The sequence below is a fragment of the Ranitomeya imitator genome, chromosome 3, assembly GCF_032444005.1.
Source record: "Ranitomeya imitator isolate aRanImi1 chromosome 3, aRanImi1.pri, whole genome shotgun sequence".
NCBI classification, from domain to species: domain Eukaryota; kingdom Metazoa; phylum Chordata; class Amphibia; order Anura; family Dendrobatidae; genus Ranitomeya; species Ranitomeya imitator.
The window spans coordinates 285,802,675-285,821,339 of record NC_091284.1 but is presented as its reverse complement, the minus strand read 5'-3'; the positions used below and the strand labels follow the sequence as shown (position 1 = coordinate 285,821,339).

The window sequence follows — 18,665 nt, the reverse complement described above, 5'->3', positions numbered from 1 at the left end:
ACACACGGTTAATGGCTGCGTTACACCGCTTTATGCCATGGTGTAATGCAGTCCGTTAATGCTGCTATTAACCCTGTGTGACCAACTTTTTACTATTGATGCTGCCTATGCAGCATCAATAGTAAGAAGATCTAATGTTAAAAATAATTACAAAATAAAAAATTATATACTCACCTTCCGGCGCTTTTCCTGCTCCTCGCGACGCTCCGGGCCATGCATTGCGGTCTCGCGAGATGATGACGTAGTGGTGTCATGAGACCGCTACGTCATCATCTAGCGATACTGCAATGCATTCTTGGGACCAGAGTGTCGCGAGGAGCATCGCTAAACGCCTCACCTGGATCCGGGGGCTGCCAAAAGGTGAGTATATAATTATTTTTTATTTTAATTCTTTTTTCTAACAGGGATATGGTGCCCACATTGCTATATACTATGTGGGCTGTGTTATATACTACGTGGGCTGTGTTATATACTACGTGGGCTGTCTTACATACTGCGTTGACTGTGATATATGCTTCGTCTCTGTGCTATATACTACGTGGGCTGTGCTATATACTACATCGTTGTGCTATATACTACGTGGGCTGTGTTATATACTGCGTGAGCTGTGTTATATACTGCGTCTCTGTGCTATATACTACGTGGGCTGTGCAATATGTTACGTTGCTGGGCAATGTACTACGTGACTATGTTATATACTGAGTGAGCTGTGCTATATACTACGTGAGCTGTGCTATATACTACGTGAGCTGTGATATATACTACGTAGCTGTGCAATATATTACGTGGCTGGGCAATATACTACGTGGCTGTGTAATATACTGCATGAGCTGTGTATATACTACGTGAGCTGTGCTATATACTACGTGGCTGTGTTATATACTACATGGGCTTTGCTATATACTACGTAGCTGTGCAATATAAATGGCTGGGTAATATACTACGTGGCTGTGCTATATACTACGTGGCTGTGTTATATACTACATGGCTGTGTTATATACTATGTGGCCTGTGTTATATACTACGTGGCCTGTGTTATATACTATGTGGGCTGTGCTATATACTGTGTGGGCTGTGTTATACACTGCGTGGGCTGTGTTATATACTACATGGGCTGTGCTATATACTACATCGCTGTGCTATATACTATGTGGCCTGGGTTATATACTGCGTGAGCTGTGTTATATACTGCGTCTGTGCTATATACTACGTGGGCTGTGCAATATGTTACATGGCTGGGCAATGTACTATGTGGCTGTGTTAAATACTGTGTGAGCTGTGCTATATACTATGTGAGCTGTGATATATACTATGTAGCTGTACAATGTATTATGTGGCTGGGCAATATACTACGTGGCTGTGTTATATACTGCATGAGCTGTGCTATGTACTACGTGAGCTGTGCTATATATTACGTGACTGTGTTATATACTGCGTGGGCTGTGCTATATACTATGTAGCTATGCAATATACTACGTGGCTGTGCTTTATACTACGTGGATGTGCTATGTACTACGTGGCTGTGTTATATTCTATGTGGGCTGTGTTATATACTACGTGGCCTGTGTTATGTACTACGTGGGCTGTGTTATATACTACATGGGCTGTGCTATATACTGCGTGGGCTGTGTTATACACTGCGTGGGCTGGGCTATATACTACGTGGGCTGTTATACACTGTGTGGGCTGTGTTATATACTACGTGGGCTGGGCTATATACTACGTGGGCTGTGCTATACACTGCGTGGGCTGTGCTATATACTGCGTGGGCTGTGCTATATACTGCGTGGGCTGAGCTATATACTACGTGGGCTGTGCTATATACTACATGGGCTGTGCTATATACTACGTGGCTGTGCTATATGCTACGTGGCTGTGCTATATGCTACCTAGGCTGTGCTGTATGCTATGTGGGCTGTGCTATATACTGCATGGGCTGTGCTATATACTACATGGGCTGTGCTATATACTACGTGGCTGTGCTATATGCTATGTGGCTGTGCTATATGCTACCTAGGCTGTGCTGTATGCTACGTGGGCTGTGCTATATACTGCATGGGCTGTGCTATATACTGCATGGGCTGTGCTATATACTACGTGGGCTGTGCTATATACTACGTGGGCTGTGCTATATACTACGTGGCTGTGCTATATGCTACGTGGCTGTGCTATATGCTACCTAGGCTGTGCTGTATGCTACGTGGGCTGTGTTATATACCACGTGGCCTGTGCTATATACTACATGGCCTGTGCTATATGCTACGTGGCTGTGCTATATGCTACGTGGGCTGAGTTATATGCTACGTGGGCTGAGTTATATGCTACATGGCTGTGGAATATTTCTCTGCTGTATCTGTGCATCATGAATCGGGGGATGTGTTAAAGTGGGCGGCCCACTGAGACTCTTTCGCCTGGGCCCTCAAAAACCTGTAGCCGGCCCTGGCTTCACTGATTGGTCACGCCCAGCCGGCAGCGAACAATTAGCGGCCGGCGCAGTCCGGTCACGAATTGGCGCGGAATTTGAACCACGCTTCGCTAATTGGTCGCGCCCGACCGGGCCTGTGTATAAATTGCATTATTCTGAAAACTTCATAAATAAACTACATACATATTCTAGAATACCCAATGCGTTAGAATTGGGCCACCATCTAGTATAAAATAAAATGCATCATTTATGAATTTGATTATGATGAACATATTATTTTCTAAAAACTGCTTAAATTTATTGATAATATTAAATATTGTCCGAACATGAATAAGTTATACATTAATGAAGCACAGTTAGAAATATTTGGGCTCCTTTTTTGAATTTAATGCTTCTTAGCACTATGCAGGGTAGAATATATACAGTAGAAGACAATCGGAGAAGAAACGACTGCTGGTAGAAACGTCTGCACCCCCACACATAAAAATGTTGAAAGATATGAAAAGCCTAAACCCTAAATATTAATTTGGCTGCAATTAGGCCCAATATAAACAGTTGTGTACAGGCCGCTTCAGTCCAAAGACCTTATAACTTAGTATGTCCAATTTCAACTTCACGGACATTGGAAGGGCCTGAAGCTCAGTCCATAAGTCCTCTACAGGCAGGGTCGGACTGGCCCACCAGGGAACCAGAGGATTCTTCAGTGGGCCCAGGCACTGACACCTGCTGGCATACAGGGCCAGCAGATGTCTAGGGCCCCCTCTGCTCCAGGGGCCCCAGCTAGTGGTGTGTCGCTAATAGCGGCATACCACACAGCTGCGATGGGGGCCCATGGTGCCAGCGGAGCAGCAGCGGGCGACAGGAGACAGAAGCCATCTGCTGCGGATAAAGCCTGTCCCCACTACTAAAGAGAAATTAATATCCACTCTTCCCCATGGGTCTGGAGAGGATCTGAATATTCATTTCACTTTAATAGCGGGCAGTGTTAGCTGCAGGCAGTAGCTATCATTGCCCACTATCAGGGTCAGCAAACCAGGGCCCCTGCAGCCTCTATGGAGCAGTAAGTTGGGGGTCCCGGCTCCAGCACCACCACCCCAGTACGCGACGCATTAAAATGTATAGGCATCACAGATGCCGATAAAGTCGAGAGCAATAATGGGGGAGAGAGTATCAGATGACGCTCCCTCTCCCATCATTCCCCTCTGCCTCTGACACAGCCGGTGGGCGATGACATCACTTCATCGCATACCTGCTGTGTGCCAGGCAGATGGCAGTGCACCTCCTGACATCTGAGCAGAACCGTGGGAGCAAGGAGGAGAGGTGAGTATTTTGTTTGTTTTATATACATGTATATATATCAGTGTGTCCGGGTTGCATTATGCCCTATGAGGGGGGAAGCATTATACCCTATGGGGAAGCTGCATTATACACTGGGGGGACAGCATTATACACTATGAGGGGCAGCTTTATACCCTATGAGGAGCAGCATTATACTCTATGAGGGGGCAGCATTATACTCTATGAGGGGGCAGCATTATACTCTATGAGGGGGCAGCAATATACCCTATGAGGGGGGCTGCATTATACCCTATGATGGGGTAGCATTATGCCCTATGAGGGGGGTGCATTATACCCTATGAGGGGCAGAATTATACCCTATGAGAGGGTGCATTATACCCTATGAGAGGGCAGAATTATACTCTATGAGAGGGAAGCATTATACCCTATGTGGGAGATGCATTATAACTTATGAGGGGGTGCATTATACCCTATGAGGGGGAGCATTATACCCTATGAAGAGGCAGTATTATAACCTATGAGGGGGCTACATTATATTATATGGGGGGCTGCATTATACCCTGTGAGGGGGCTGCATTTTACCTTATGAGGGGTTGCATTATACTCTGAGGGGGCTACATTATTTCTGTGGGGGCTGCATTACACTATATCAGGCAGGCTGCATTATACCCTATGACATTCTATTCTATGGCAAGCTAAATTCTATTCTATATATATATTATATTATATTATCTATTAAATATATATATTCTATGAGGGGGCTACAATATACTATATGATGGGGCTACATTATACTATATGAGGAGGCTACATTATTTTCTATGAGGGGGCCACATTATATTCTATAAGGGAGGCTACCCCAACTCCTGCTACATAAGTAACACATGTACTACCTTATATTATACCCAGATATTAGCACAATTAGTGGTCTTGTATTTATTTCTATGTAGCTACATAGTGGGCCCAAATAATGATTTTCTCTGGTGGGCCCAATGTGCTCCAGTCCAACGCTGTCTACAGGCCAGGGCCCAATGTGCTCCAGTCCGACGCTGTCTACAGGCCAGCATATAACACCAGGTCAGGACAAGGTGTTATTTTTCTAAAAGCAGGAATAAATACCAACAGAGTGTAGAGAAAAATAATTTTCCCCTTCCTTCTTCTGAAATCTGTAAGGGTGGTTTCACACTTGCGTTTTTGTCTGCAGCGTTTTTTGCACAAAAAACCGCATGCGTTTTTTTCCCTATATTTAACATTGAAAACGCATGCGTTTTTTGTTGTACGCGTTTGGTCGCGTTTTGAAACGCATGCGTTTTTTTGCTGCATGCGTTCTTTTTCAGAAATGCAACTTGTAGTATTTTTGAGAGGCGTTTTTTTGACACATAAAAACGCATGCGTTTTCATGCGTTTTTTTTGTGTCAAAAAATACATTGGAGTCAATGGAAACGCATGCGTTTTTAAGTACATGCGTTTGTTTGCTTCAAAAACGCATGCGTTTTTATTAAAAAAAAACAGAAAACACACTGATATGCCACCCCCCACCATAAAGGTGATAAAGGGATCCTAACCATGACCCTAAAGGGATCCTAACCCTAACCCTAAAGGGATCCTAACCCTAACCCTAAAGGGATCCTAACCCTATCCCTAACCCTATCCCTAACCCTACCCCTTACCCTAAAGGGATCCTAACCCTAACCCTACCCCTAACCCTAGAGGGATCCTAACCCTAACCCTACCCCTACCCCTAAAGGGATCCTAACCCTAACCCTACCCCTAACCCTACCCCTAACCCTAAAGGGATCCTAACCCTAACCCTACCCCTAACCCTAACCCTAATCCCTTTAGGGTTAGTGTTAGGATCCCTTTAGGCTTAGAGTTAGGGGTAGGGTTAGGGTTAGGATCCCTTTACGGTTAGGGTTATGATCCCTACCCCTAACCCTACCCCTATCCCTAACCCTAACTATTTCTGTTTATAGTGGGTTTTTTACTTTATTTTGATGATTGGCAGCTGTCACACATTTCTCAGCATGCGTTTAAAAAACGCAAACGCATGAAAAAACGCATGTAAACGCGTCAAAACGCTGCATTTTTTTCACCACATGCAAAAACGCATGCGTCAAAAAAACGCAGCGTTTGAACGCGTTTACATGCATTTTTTCACCATGCGGTTTTTTTTTAAAACGCATGCGTTTTTAAACGCAAGTGTGAAACCAGCCTAATTTGGGCAAAATATTAACAAAAACAAGCAAATGAAGCCAAACAGATACCGTACACATTAATTTATAAATTCACACACAACATCCCATAATAGTGACGTTTTGTGCTATTGTGATGCTCTGCCGAAAGTAAAGTAATACTATTAAATTCTACCTCATAGTAGGCCCAGAAACCAGCCTCCCTTGTGTATGGTCCAGCTGATCCTGCTCCAGCCACAGGGATGCCCACATCACACTTGATAGGATTTGGGTTTCTGAATGTTCGGCCATATGTTGGGAATCCAAGAATTAGTTTCTCTGCAGGAGCTCCATTGTTTTTCCAATAATTCATGGCATAATGCTAGGAACAAAGTAACCATATGATGTTTGGGATTACATAGGACAGAGATGTCAAACTCATATACACAGTGTAACGCTCGCGCCGAGACTGGTTGGCGCGGGGGTGTGGCCCCACTGGACCACAGACCGAACTTCCCTGGAAGGGGCGTAACTAAGTAGCTTCCTAGGTGTTCGCTGGAGCCTCTGATGGTGAGGTCAGACTTGTGCAATAGGAAGCTACCAGGTACCACTCCAGGGTGGAGTCGGACTGTGGATGCTGATCCCACCGGGGACAAGACACGGGCAGGCAGGCACAGCTGTGACACTGGCTGACAGACGGGTATGGCAGAGGCCCTGACGGGTGGACTGGCTTGACGGAGATACAGGCAGGCTGACGGGCGCGGCTGGCACTCAGGCCGACAGGCAGGCATGGCTGGCACTGGCAGACAGGACTGATACTCTGGTAGGAACTGGTATTCAGATGGATGTATGGAAACAGGTAAGAACCTGTTCAGACTGAAGAATATAAAGAAATAGGTAGAGACCAGTATGGAAGTTGCAGAGTGAAGATAGAGCAAGAGTGGAAGCAAAGCTGAATCACAGGAGGCGGAGTAAGAGTAGGAGGTGGAGCTAAGAGAAGAGAAGGAGAAGGCAGAGCTATGAGCAGAGAAGGAGAAGGCAGAGCCAAGGACGGAGTCGCAAGGGGCGGAGCCAAGAGCGGAGACGCTAGAGGCGGAGCCAAGAGCAAAGACGCTGGAGGCGGAGCCAAGAGCAGAGATGCAGGAGGCGGAGCCAAGAGCAGAGATGCTGGAGGCGGAGCCAAGAGCAGAGATGCTGGAGGCGGAGCCAAGAGCAGACATACTGGAGGCGGAGCCAAGAGCGGAGTCGCTGGAGGCGGAGCCAAGAGCGGAGTGGCTGGAGGCAGAACCAAGAGCCAGAACCACAGGAGATAACGCCAAGAGCAAAAGACGTAGAACCTCAAGGAGCAGAGCCAGGTAGAACCACAAGGAGCGGAGCCGCAGAGCGAGAGCAGAGCCGCAGAGCAAAGCCACAGAGTGCAGAGCAAGGTCAGAGTGCAGAGCTGAGAGCAAAGCCACAGAGTGTAAAGCAAGATCAGAGTGCAGAGCAAAGTTACAGAGAGCAGAGCTGAGAGAAAACCTGAGAGACACAGAACCACAGGTTGTGGTAGAACTGAGCAGAGAGAAGCAGAACCACAGACAGTGGCAAACAGAGCAGAAAGATAAGGCGGAGGTACACACAGCAGAGTAGGAAATGACAAATGACAAAGGAGGAACAGGAACGGACTTAGACCAGAGTTCAGACAGGAATGGACACGGATACACAAACAAAATACAGATGAAGGCCTGCAGTATTGCAGCCCTCTGAGACAGGAAACAGACAGAACCTGGCAGCTCAGTAGCAAATGCTAACTGAGGGGAATAGTTTGCTCAGGCATCCTCCAATGGGTGAGGATGCCTTATGTATCAGAGGTCACAAGGCTATTGGTCAGAAGAACCTTAGGGAGGTGCACACAGTCTCAATAAGAATCTGGAGTGGCTGGTGCCGCCCTCCTATGCACACAGCCAGGAAGTGTACACAGAGCAAGCCGCCATGAAGCACATGGCATGGAGCCGGCAGCAGACAGACCTCACAGCATGGCACTGGGTGAGTGAGTTGATGTAACAGGCAGGTGGGGAATGGAAGGCCATGCAGTGATGCCAGCAGGGTTGTTACACACAGTGGGACAAAATTAAAAACTTGGACAAAGTCTTGAGCCAACCTTGATATTTATAACATTATTCACAACAAAAAAAGGTTGGGGAGTTATGGTGAGGGGTAAAAAATGGGTTTGGGGGAATATGCCTATGGTAGGAAGAACCCCAATACTGCAGGAGAAGTTAGGGTTGTGGTGTTGTAAACAGCAATAGGAGAATGCAAAAGATGTGGTGACTCTCAAATACAAGGAAATATAGGGAAGTAGCGAACACTGAAACAAAGAGTTTGCAGAGTCAAGATGATAGGAAGTGAACAAAATGTTAAGGTGCAATGGGAAAATATTGCAATGTATAAAAAGCAAAATGGAGAATACATGACCAAATAGAATATCAAAATAACTCATGGCATGATTGCATCAGCTCAGTAGCATACCTATGCCTTGATTGTGGAGGAGATAGAGGGTAGTAAACGCCTTGCGCAATGAGATTTGTGAGTGAGCACAAAGGGACTGAGAGCTGATGTAGGAAGAGGAGGGAACTTCCAGCTCATTGGAATCCTGGTCAGGAAATGCATCATAACTAGGGATCGTTTTTCTACGGGCGTGTTATAAATAGCCTTGTGTCAACCAGAGAGTGTGCTAGTTCAGAAATGCAGGATATGTAGTATTAGCAGTGCATGCGCCGTCTACCACCCAGCGCCAGCTAGTAGACATTTGGTATTTTCTCATGGCCCAAATATAATTACACTATGGTTTAGGTTTGGCCCCTGGGCCTGAGTTTGACATGTATGACGTACAGAATTATGTAAAGCCTTAAAAACAAAATTAGAAGCGAGATTTAGCATAGTACAATGTATCAGAATTCTGGCACACAATGTGACAAAAAAGTGGTGTACATGCCATACCAGATCTTTTCAGAGTGTTTTTGTAATCTTTATGTAAGCTCCACCAGGTTTTTGGAAAACAGGCAGAGCCTAACAGGGAGATGGACAAGTTCATCATAATTGCTCCCCAAAGTGATGTATATGATGACAGAAGTGTACTCCCGTCAACTACTCAGCACTACTTTGTTGCACAGCAAATGGAAGATGCGCCAAATTTAATGAGAAGGGCACACCTCTTAAAAACTTTGGAGCATATTATGTCATCGGCCTCTTAGTGTTTTAGACACAACTTACATCTTAGTACACAGTTCTGAAAAGTGTTTAGGAAAGGAGTCACAACTAAGAATAATCATAAAATACAGCAGTTCAACTTTCATGTGGTCATAAATCAGCCGAGAGGTAATTAGAGAGAGAAAAATTAGCTTTAGAGGCTCTTCTGTCGGAACAGGCTCTCTGAGTGATTCACTCAATCTGCAGCCAGTAATAGACAGTGCAACAAACACTGAGGTGTACTATTTGTAATGAATTCCAACTGAAAAGCGCATTTTAGCCAAAAATATATGAATATAAATAGTAACATAACATAGTAACATAGTAACATAGTTAGTAAGGCCGAAAAAAGACATTTGTCCATCCAGTTCAGCCTATATTCCATCATAATAAATACCCAGATCTACGTCCTTCTACAGAACCTAATAATTGTATGATACAATATTGTTCTGCTCCAGGAAGACATCCAGGCCTCTCTTGAACCCCTCGACTGAGTTTGCCATCACCACCTCCTCAGGCAAGCAATTCCAGATTCTCACTGCCCTAACAGTAAAGAATCCTCTTCTATGTTGGTGGAAAAACCTTCTCTCCTCCAGACGCAAAGAATGCCCCCTTGTGCCCGTCACCTTCCTTGGTATAAACAGATCCTCAGCGAGATATTTGTATTGTCCCCTTATATACTTATACATGGTTATTAGATCGCCCCTCAGTTGTCTTTTTTCTAGACTAAATAATCCTAATTTCGCTAATCTATCTGGGTATTGTAGTTCTCCCATCCCCTTTATTAATTTTGTTGCCCTCCTTTGTACTCTCTCTAGTTCCATTATATCCTTCCTGAGCACCGGTGCCCAAAACTGGACACAGTACTCCATGTGCGGTCTAACTAGGGATTTGTACAGAGGCAGTATAATGCTCTCATCATGTGTATCCAGACCTCTTTTAATGCACCCCATGATCCTGTTTGCCTTGGCAGCTGCTGCCTGGCACTGGCTGCTCCAGGTAAGTTTATCATTAACTAGGATCCCCAAGTCCTTCTCCCTGTCAGATTTACCCAGTGGTTTCCCATTCAGTGTGTAATGGTGACATTGATTCCTTCTTCCCATGTGTATAACCTTACATTTATCATTGTTAAACCTCATCTGCCACCTTTCAGCCCAAGTTTCCAACTTATCCAGATCCATCTGTAGCAGAATACTATCTTCTCTTGTATTAACTGCTTTACATAGTTTTGTATCATCTGCAAATATCGATATTTTACTGTGTAAACCTTCTACCAGATCATTAATGAATATGTTGAAGAGAACAGGTCCCAATACTGACCCCTGCGGTACCCCACTGGTCACAGCGACCCAGTTAGAGACTATACCATTTATAACCACCCTCTGCTTTCTATCACTAAGCCAGTTACTAACCCATTTACACACATTTTCCCCCAGACCAAGCATTCTCATTTTGTGTACCAACCTCTTGTGCGGCACGGTATCAAACGCTTTGGAAAAATCGAGATATACCACGTCCAATGACTCACCGTGGTCCAGTCTATAGCTTACCTCTTCATAAAAACTGATTAGATTGGTTTGACAGGAGCGATTTCTCATAAACCCATGCTGATATGGAGTTAAACAGTTATTCTCATTGAGATAATCCAGAATAGCATCCCTCAGAAACCCTTCAAATATTTTACCAACAATAGAGGTTAGACTTACTGGCCTATAATTTCCAGGTTCACTTTTAGAGCCCTTTTTGAATATTGGCACCACATTTGCTATGCGCCAGTCCTGCGGAACAGACCCTGTCGCTATAGAGTCACTAAAAATAAGAAATAATGGTTTATCTATTACATTACTTAGTTCTCTTAGTACTCGTGGGTGTATGCCATCCGGACCCGGAGATTTATCTATTTTAATCTTATTTAGCCGGTTTCGCACCTCTTCTTGGGTTAGATTGGTGACCCTTAATATAGGGTTTTCATTGTTTCTTGGGATTTCACCTAGCATTTCATTTTCCACCGTGAATACCGTGGAGAAGAAGGTGTTTAATATGTTAGCTTTTTCCTCGTCATCTACAACCATTCTTTCCTCACTATTTTTTAAGGGGCCTACATTTTCAGTTTTTATTCTTTTACTATTGATATAGTTGAAGAACAGTTTGGGATTAGTTTTACTCTCCTTAGCAATGTGCTTCTCTGTTTCCTTTTTGGCAGCTTTAATTAGTTTTTTAGATAAAGTATTTTTCTCCCTATAGTTTTTTAGAGCTTCAATGGTGCCATCCTGCTTTAGTAGTGCAAATGCTTTCTTTTTACTGTTAATTGCCTGTCTTACTTCTTTGTTTAGCCACATTGGGTTTTTCCTATTTCTAGTCCTTTTATTCCCACAAGGTATAAACCGCTTACACTGCCTATTTAGGATGTTCTTAAACATTTCCCATTTATTATCTGTATTCTCATTTCTGAGGATATTGTCCCAGTCTACCAGATTAAGGGCATCTCTAAGCTGTTCAAACTTTGCCTTCCTAAAGTTCAATGTTTTTGTGACTCCCTGACAAGTCCCCCTAGTGAAAGACAGGTGAAACTGCACAATATTGTGGTCGCTATTTCCTAAATGCCCAACCACCTGCAGATTTGTTATTCTGTCAGGTCTATTAGATAGTATTAGGTCTAAAAGTGCTGCTCCTCTGGTTGGATTCTGCACCAATTGTGAAAGATAATTTTTCTTGGTTATTAGCAGAAACCTGTTGCCTTTATGGGTTTCACAGGTTTCTGTTTCCCAGTTAATATCCGGGTAGTTAAAGTCCCCCATAACCAGGACCTCATTATGGGTTGCAGCTTCATCTATCTGCTTTAGAAGTAGATTTTCCATGCTTTCTGTTATATTTGGGGGTTTGTAACAGACCCCAATGAGAATTTTGTTACCATTTTTCCCTCCATGAATTTCAACCCATATGGACTCGACATCCTCATTCCCTTCGCTAATATCCTCCCTTAAAGTGGACTTTAGACAAGATTTTACATAGAGACAAACCCCTCCTCCTCTCCGATTTTTACGATCCTTTCTAAACAGACTGTAACCCTGTAAGTTAACTGCCCAGTCATAGCTTTCATCTAACCATGTCTCGGTTATTCCCACTATGTCAAAGTTACCTGTAGATATTTCTGCTTCTAGTTCTTCCATCTTGTTTGTCAGGCTTCTGGCGTTTGCGAGCATGCAGTTTAGAGGATTTTGTTTTGTTCCAATCTCCTCACTGTGGATTGTTTTAGAAATGTTCTTACCTCCCTTCTGAGTATGTTTTCCTGGGTCGTCTTTGTTCGAGTCTAATGTTTTTCTTCCCGTCCCCTCTTCTTCTAGTTTAACGCCCTCCTGATGAGTGTAGCGAGTCTTCTGGCGAATGTGTGTTTCCCAGGTTTGTTGAGGTGTAGTCCGTCTCTGGCGAGGAGTCCATCATACCAGTAATTCACACCGTGGTCCAGGAATCCAAATCCTTGTTGTCTGCACCATCGTCTTAGCCAGTTGTTTGCATCAAGGATCCTGTTCCATCTCCTGGTGCCATGCCCGTCTACTGGAAGGATAGAAGAAAAAACTACCTGTGCATCCAGTTCCTTTACTTTCTTCCCCAACTCTTCAAAGTCCTTGCAGATTGTCGGTAGGTCCTTCCTTGCCGTGTCATTGGTGCCAACATGTATCAGAAGAAATGGGTGGACGTCCTTGGAGCTGAAGAGCTTTGGTATCCTATCGGTCACATCCTTGATCATCGCACCTGGAAGGCAGCATACTTCTCTTGCAGTTATGTCCGGTCTGCAGATGGCTGCTTCGGTGCCTCTCAGTAGTGAGTCTCCCACCACCACCACTCTTCGTTGCTTCTTGGCTGTACTTTTTGCTGTCACTTGTTGCTGTGTGCCCTTTTCTTTTTTGCTTGCTGGTATTGCTTCATTCTTAGGTGTGCCATCTTCATCCTCTACAAAGATTTGATATCGGTTCTTCAGTTGTGTGGTTGGTGATTTCTCCATGGTCTTCTTGCTTCTTTTGGTCACATGCTTCCACTCATCTGCTTTTGGAGGTTCTCTGACACTTTTTGCACCTTCTGTGACCAGTAGAGATGCTTCTGTTCTGTCTAGAAAGTCTTCATTCTCTTTGATGAGTTTCAAAGTTGCTATTCTTTCTTCCAGACCCCGCACCTTTTCTTCTAAAAGGGCCACTAGTCTACACTTCTGACAGGTGAAATTGGATTCTTCTTCTGGTCGATCTGTGAACATGTAGCACATGCTGCAGCTCACCATGTAGGTTGTCACATCTGCCATGTTGCTCCTAGATCCTGCTGACTTGCTGTGTGTTTGACTTCTTGTGTAATCTACTCAGCCAAGCTCTCTTGCAATAATGTCCTACCTATAGGAAATATTCTGTCAATTAAATCCATATCCTTTATATTGCTTTAAGGTATATTGATGTCCATCAAAAAAATAGTGATGTACTGTGTTAGCTTGCGAAATCTATCTGATTTTACTAAGAAAAATTTAAAAAAATTGTCAATATAATTCCCCTTAGGATTCCTCGCTGTTACCTTGCACACATCTGCCGCATTTATCTCTTACAACTCGTGTAATTGTGCAAAGGGATCACATGTCACGTTAGTGGCCAACTAGTCACAGCCCCTGTGATGACATCACAACTGATTACATACTTCTGCGGCAGCTTATAATTGGTTGGTCTGATCACATGACGTCTATATGAGCAACGCATCACTGCACAGGTGTATAGACAGTGGTGGTGAGGGAGCTGAACTCCAGAGCCAGGGACCAAGTACAGCAGAAATCCTAAAGGTTATTATAGCAAAAAGATTCTAATTAATAAGTTGACCTCAAACTTTTTTCTTTGAAATATTGTAAAGTATAAAAGTCATGAAACAATAAATGTAAAAACAAAGTATCTAATATTTGTAAAATGTATATTATGTAAGTAATATAGAACATGGACACAGGGCAGTCTGTTCTGTGCAGAAGTCAAGCATTGGACACATTTAGTTCCCAGCAGGCCGAGGATTGCAGTATATTATCCTTGGCTATAGTTAGTGATTGACCAGAGGATGAAGAGGATCATCTCAGGGGACGGATAGTTTATTATACACACACACATAGGTGTATGAAACTTTTACAGAAATATTAATAATAAATTAAATAAATCAATTTTCTTACAGTGTTAAAGTATACTAAATCTCCAGAGTCTGTGGAACCCTTACACAGGGGGCTGTTGTGTCCAGACTGAGGGTCCCACCCACCATGGAAATCATAAGTCATCACACTGATGAAATCCAGTAATCTATGAAGAAACAAGCAAAGTCATTTCCAATTTCTTTCTCAATGTTGTACAACATGTACAGTATCTGTCACAGTCATCTTGTGATCTTCTTTTAAGCAATGAAAACCACTAAATATGACAGATTGGTCACACTGCGAAAAATTACAGAACCTCAAGAACTTCACTGTAGCGCCTTAGGGTATTTCTCCATACTCACTGTCCGATCTCTGCTATCTCATATCCAGCATCTATGGTGCCTTTTCCTGCAGACACTGCTGCTGTGATTAGGAGCCGTGGAAGACCTGAGGATCTCGCTTCTTCATTAAATGCATCAAGCATTTCCTAATAGAGGAAATGGACAAACACAGTTTAAGGCCCTCTTCCCAAGTCCATTTTATGTCCATATGTGGTCTATTTTTTAAGTACCGCAAATACGGACACACGTACACCCATAGTATTCAAGAGTGGTGAGCACATGCCATGTTTTTCACACGGACCATGTGTCTGTATGAAAAACCCGCAGACATCCTTTTTTTTTCAGCATTACGGAGCACTGCACATGTGCACACTGATAACACATAGATGACACTGGAAATAAACAGCTCCGGCAGCTGGAAAGAGCAGTATAATTGATGCTTTTCCCAGGTGCTGGGTGCTGATTACAACTGTCATCATCCTCGCCTGCTATCACTGCGGTCAGTAAAGGTACCTTCACACTGAGCAACTTTACAACGAGAACGACAGCGATCCGTGACGTTGCAGCGTCCTGGATAGCGATCTCGTTGTGTTTGACACGCAGCAGCGATCTGGATCTCGCTGTGCCATCGCTGGTCGTAGCTAGAAGTCCAGAACTTTATTTGGTCGTCAGGTCGGCATGTATCGTCATGTTTGACAGCAAAAGCAACGATGCCTGGTTTCATGGAGCGAACAACCAGTGAGAACGATAAGTACGTCACTGGATCGCTCCTGCATCGTTCTGCTGTTGCCGTGTTTGACGTCTCCTAGCGACCTAAACAGCGACGCTGCAGCGATCGGCTCGTTGCCTATATCGCTGCAGCGTCGCTGAGTGTGACGGTACCTTTAGACTAGGCGACACGGATGACAGTTGTAGTCAGCAGCCGCCACCTGGGATTAGCATGCATTAAATAAATAATGAAATAAAAAAAAATGGCGTGGAGCCTCCTTTTATGTTAAATACAGTGCAGACAAGAAGACAGCTGCAAGATTATAGTTATTGGCCTGTCCCCCGAGCCAAAAAATAGAAACCCACAGCCACCCAGGAACTGGCACATCATATGAGATGTGCCAATCTTGTCTCTTTACCCGAATCATCCAGGGGCCCTGGTGCTGTGACAGTCGGGGTAATATAGGAATTTAAAAAAATATTGTAAATAACGGCACCGCGCTCGGGTTATAAAAGAAATGTCATTACCCTAATACTCCTGGATATGCTGATGAACACATATGTCCTGCTGACAACAAGAATATGGGCTGGTGTACTAAAGTCAGGGGCTGCACTGCTATGTGCTTACAATGAGCCCCTTCTAGAAAACAATACTAAGGGGCTAAATAGAAAAGAAGGAGGAAAGGAAGAGGTTCCTTACCATGAATGACAATACTGGGCACACTCCGCTGCTGATGGGCGTATGAACGGATGAGGCACAGTCATGGACGCTGGCAATGATCAGAGGGTGGGCACGCAGGAGCGTGTGCGGTCGGGCGGCACGGATGCAGCACAATCCGTGCCAGCTGGCGATGACCGGAGGGTGGGCACACAAGAGCGTGTGCGGACGAGCGGTATACAGTGCCGCTACTGAGTGCAGAGCCAGGGAACGTCCCGGCCGGAGGCGTCCCTGGTTGCACTAGGAAACCAAGATGGCCGACGCTGACAAGCAGCGTGTGACGTCACAGGCCTATGGAGGCTCCCGAGGACCAAAAGGATTACCGACGCGTTTCAAAGGGTGAGCGCCCTTCTTCATCAGGCGTTGGTTTCCTAGTGCAACCAGGGACGCCTCCGGCCGGGACGTTCCCTGGCTCTGCACTCAGTAGCGGCACTGTATACCGCTCGTCCGCACACGCTCTTGTGTGCCCACCCTCCGGTCATCGCCAGCTGGCACGGATTGTGCTGCATCCGTGCCGCCCGACCGCACACGCTCCTGCGTGCCCACCCTCTGATCATTGCCAGCGTCCATGACTGTGCCTCATCCGTTCATACGCCCATCAGCAGCGGAGTGTGCCCAGTATTGTCATTCATGGTAAGGAACCTCTTCCTTTCCTCCTTCTTTTCTATTTAGCCCCTTAGTATTGTTTTCTAGAAGGGGCTCATTGTAAGCACATAGCAGTGCAGCCCCTGACTTTAGTACACCAGCCCATATCTTGTTGTCAGCAGGACATATGTGTTCATCAGCATATCCAGGAGTATTAGGGTAATGACATTTCTTTTATAACCCGAGCGCGGTGCCGTTATTTACAATATTTTTTTGGTTCTTTCAGAAAGTGGCACATGTTCTGTGGCCACCAGCAGCTGGGTTATTGTGTCAGGTTATCCCCATTTATATAGTGGGTTGAGGTGTAGAGCGCCGGTGATAGTGTTTTGTAATATAGGAATTTGATGACAGCTTTGATTTCTTAAAAATAAATGGTTACTACATTTTTCTAATATATGGGTAAAGGAGGGTAATTGTCAGGGTATGTGGCTTTTCTCTGTGTTTATTTCTTTTCATTATGGGGTTAGTAATGGGGGTGTCTTACTGACACCTCTCCATTCCTAACCACCAGACTTACTAACCCCAAAACCAGCACCACGGCAATCGGGAAGAGCCAAGGTTAAGCACCAGAATCTAATGGAATTGCCATTTCTGGGGCAGCTGATGGCTGGTGTTTTTCATCTGGGAAGGGGCCAATATCGATTTCAGCACACAGCTGTTTGCTTAGCCTTTGCTGCTTATTAAAAAAAGGGGGGAACCCCACATCATTTTTTTAGGGTCTCCCCATTTTAGTAGCCAGCAAAAGCTAAGAAGACAGCTGGGAGCTTTTCTTAATATGCTGGAAAGCTTCATGGATATTGGCCCTTTCCCAGAATAATAGCACAAGCCCCCAGCTATCTGCTTTCCCTCAGCTGGTTTTTAAAAACATTTTTTGTTATTCATATATTTATTTTTGTGCTAAATACAAGAAAAGAAAACTACGCACACAATGCAATGATTATATATCTCACTGAGATATATCTATGTATTTATCCATCTTTATATCTCTATCTTTGCACACCTAAGGGTACCGTCACACAGTGCAATTTTGATCGCTACGACGGCACGATTCGTGACGTTCCAGCGATATAGTTACGATCTCGCAGGGTCTGACACGCTCCTGCGATCAGGGACCCCGCTGAGAATCGTACGTCGTAGCAGATCGTTTGAAACTTTCTTTCGTCGTCTAGTGTCCCGCTGTGGCGGCATGATCGCATGGTGTAACAAAGGTGTGCACGATATTGTATACGATGTGCGCATAGTAACCAACGGCTTCTACATCGCACATACGTCATGAAATTATCGCTCCAGCGTCGTACATTGCAAAGTGTGACAGCAGTCTACGACGCTGGAGCGATATTGTTACGATGCTGGAGCGTCACGGATCGTGCCGTCGTAGCGATCAAAATGCCACTATGTGACGGTACCCTTACACCTAATCATCTGTCGTTTGCATAGGTGGATTATAAGGAGGCCAATCTTAGCTACCACCTGTAGCCCGAGGCTCCGGGGGGGGCAATCACCAGGTTGCCCTCATCATAATATTTTAGCGCCGCACATATCTAGGCAGGGAGCTTTCCTGATGCTGCGCTGCCAACAATATAGAATGCAGCTCCAGCGAAGATCCAATCGCTTCTAATGAGATGTTTCAGTGTGATGATGTCATCAGTTGGCGCCAGCGCAATGACGTAATCGCGATAGCATGTACACAATTGTCAGTAGAACTGGAGCCTCGGAGACCACTACCATGTAGTGCCACTGGTGTCCATCACGTGCAGAATCTGGCATGGTATTGTGGCTTCCAATTATAATGTGTGAACAGAGCCTAAGGGTTAGGCGAAAATGCATTGTTTTCATAATGCGCCTTCAAAGGAGTCTTTTCAGTCATTCCTGTGGTGGTGTAGTAGTGGTGGAAGCAATGATCTGCTCCCTGACACTCAAAAGGGGTTTAAGGTGTATTTCTGAAAGTGAAATCCTCTGAGCAGCAGTTTAGCCTAGGGTTAACTGT

General features: G+C 44.7%; 1 protein-coding gene across 4 annotated transcripts in view; it reads right to left on the bottom strand.

Annotated features, from left to right (window-relative positions):
• Positions 1–18,665, bottom strand: part of LOC138669776 (acidic mammalian chitinase-like) — a 137,760-nt gene that overhangs the window by 18,617 nt on the left and 100,478 nt on the right. For all 4 annotated transcript variants that reach the window (XM_069756505.1, XM_069756507.1, XM_069756506.1 and 1 more), the window contains exons 7-9: positions 14,629–14,753; positions 14,309–14,432; positions 6,092–6,277 (exon numbers count right to left, since the gene is read on the bottom strand). In XM_069756505.1, coding sequence (XP_069612606.1) covers positions 6,092–6,277; positions 14,309–14,432; positions 14,629–14,753 — 435 coding nt within the window. The remainder of the gene's footprint in view (positions 1–6,091; positions 6,278–14,308; positions 14,433–14,628; positions 14,754–18,665) is intronic.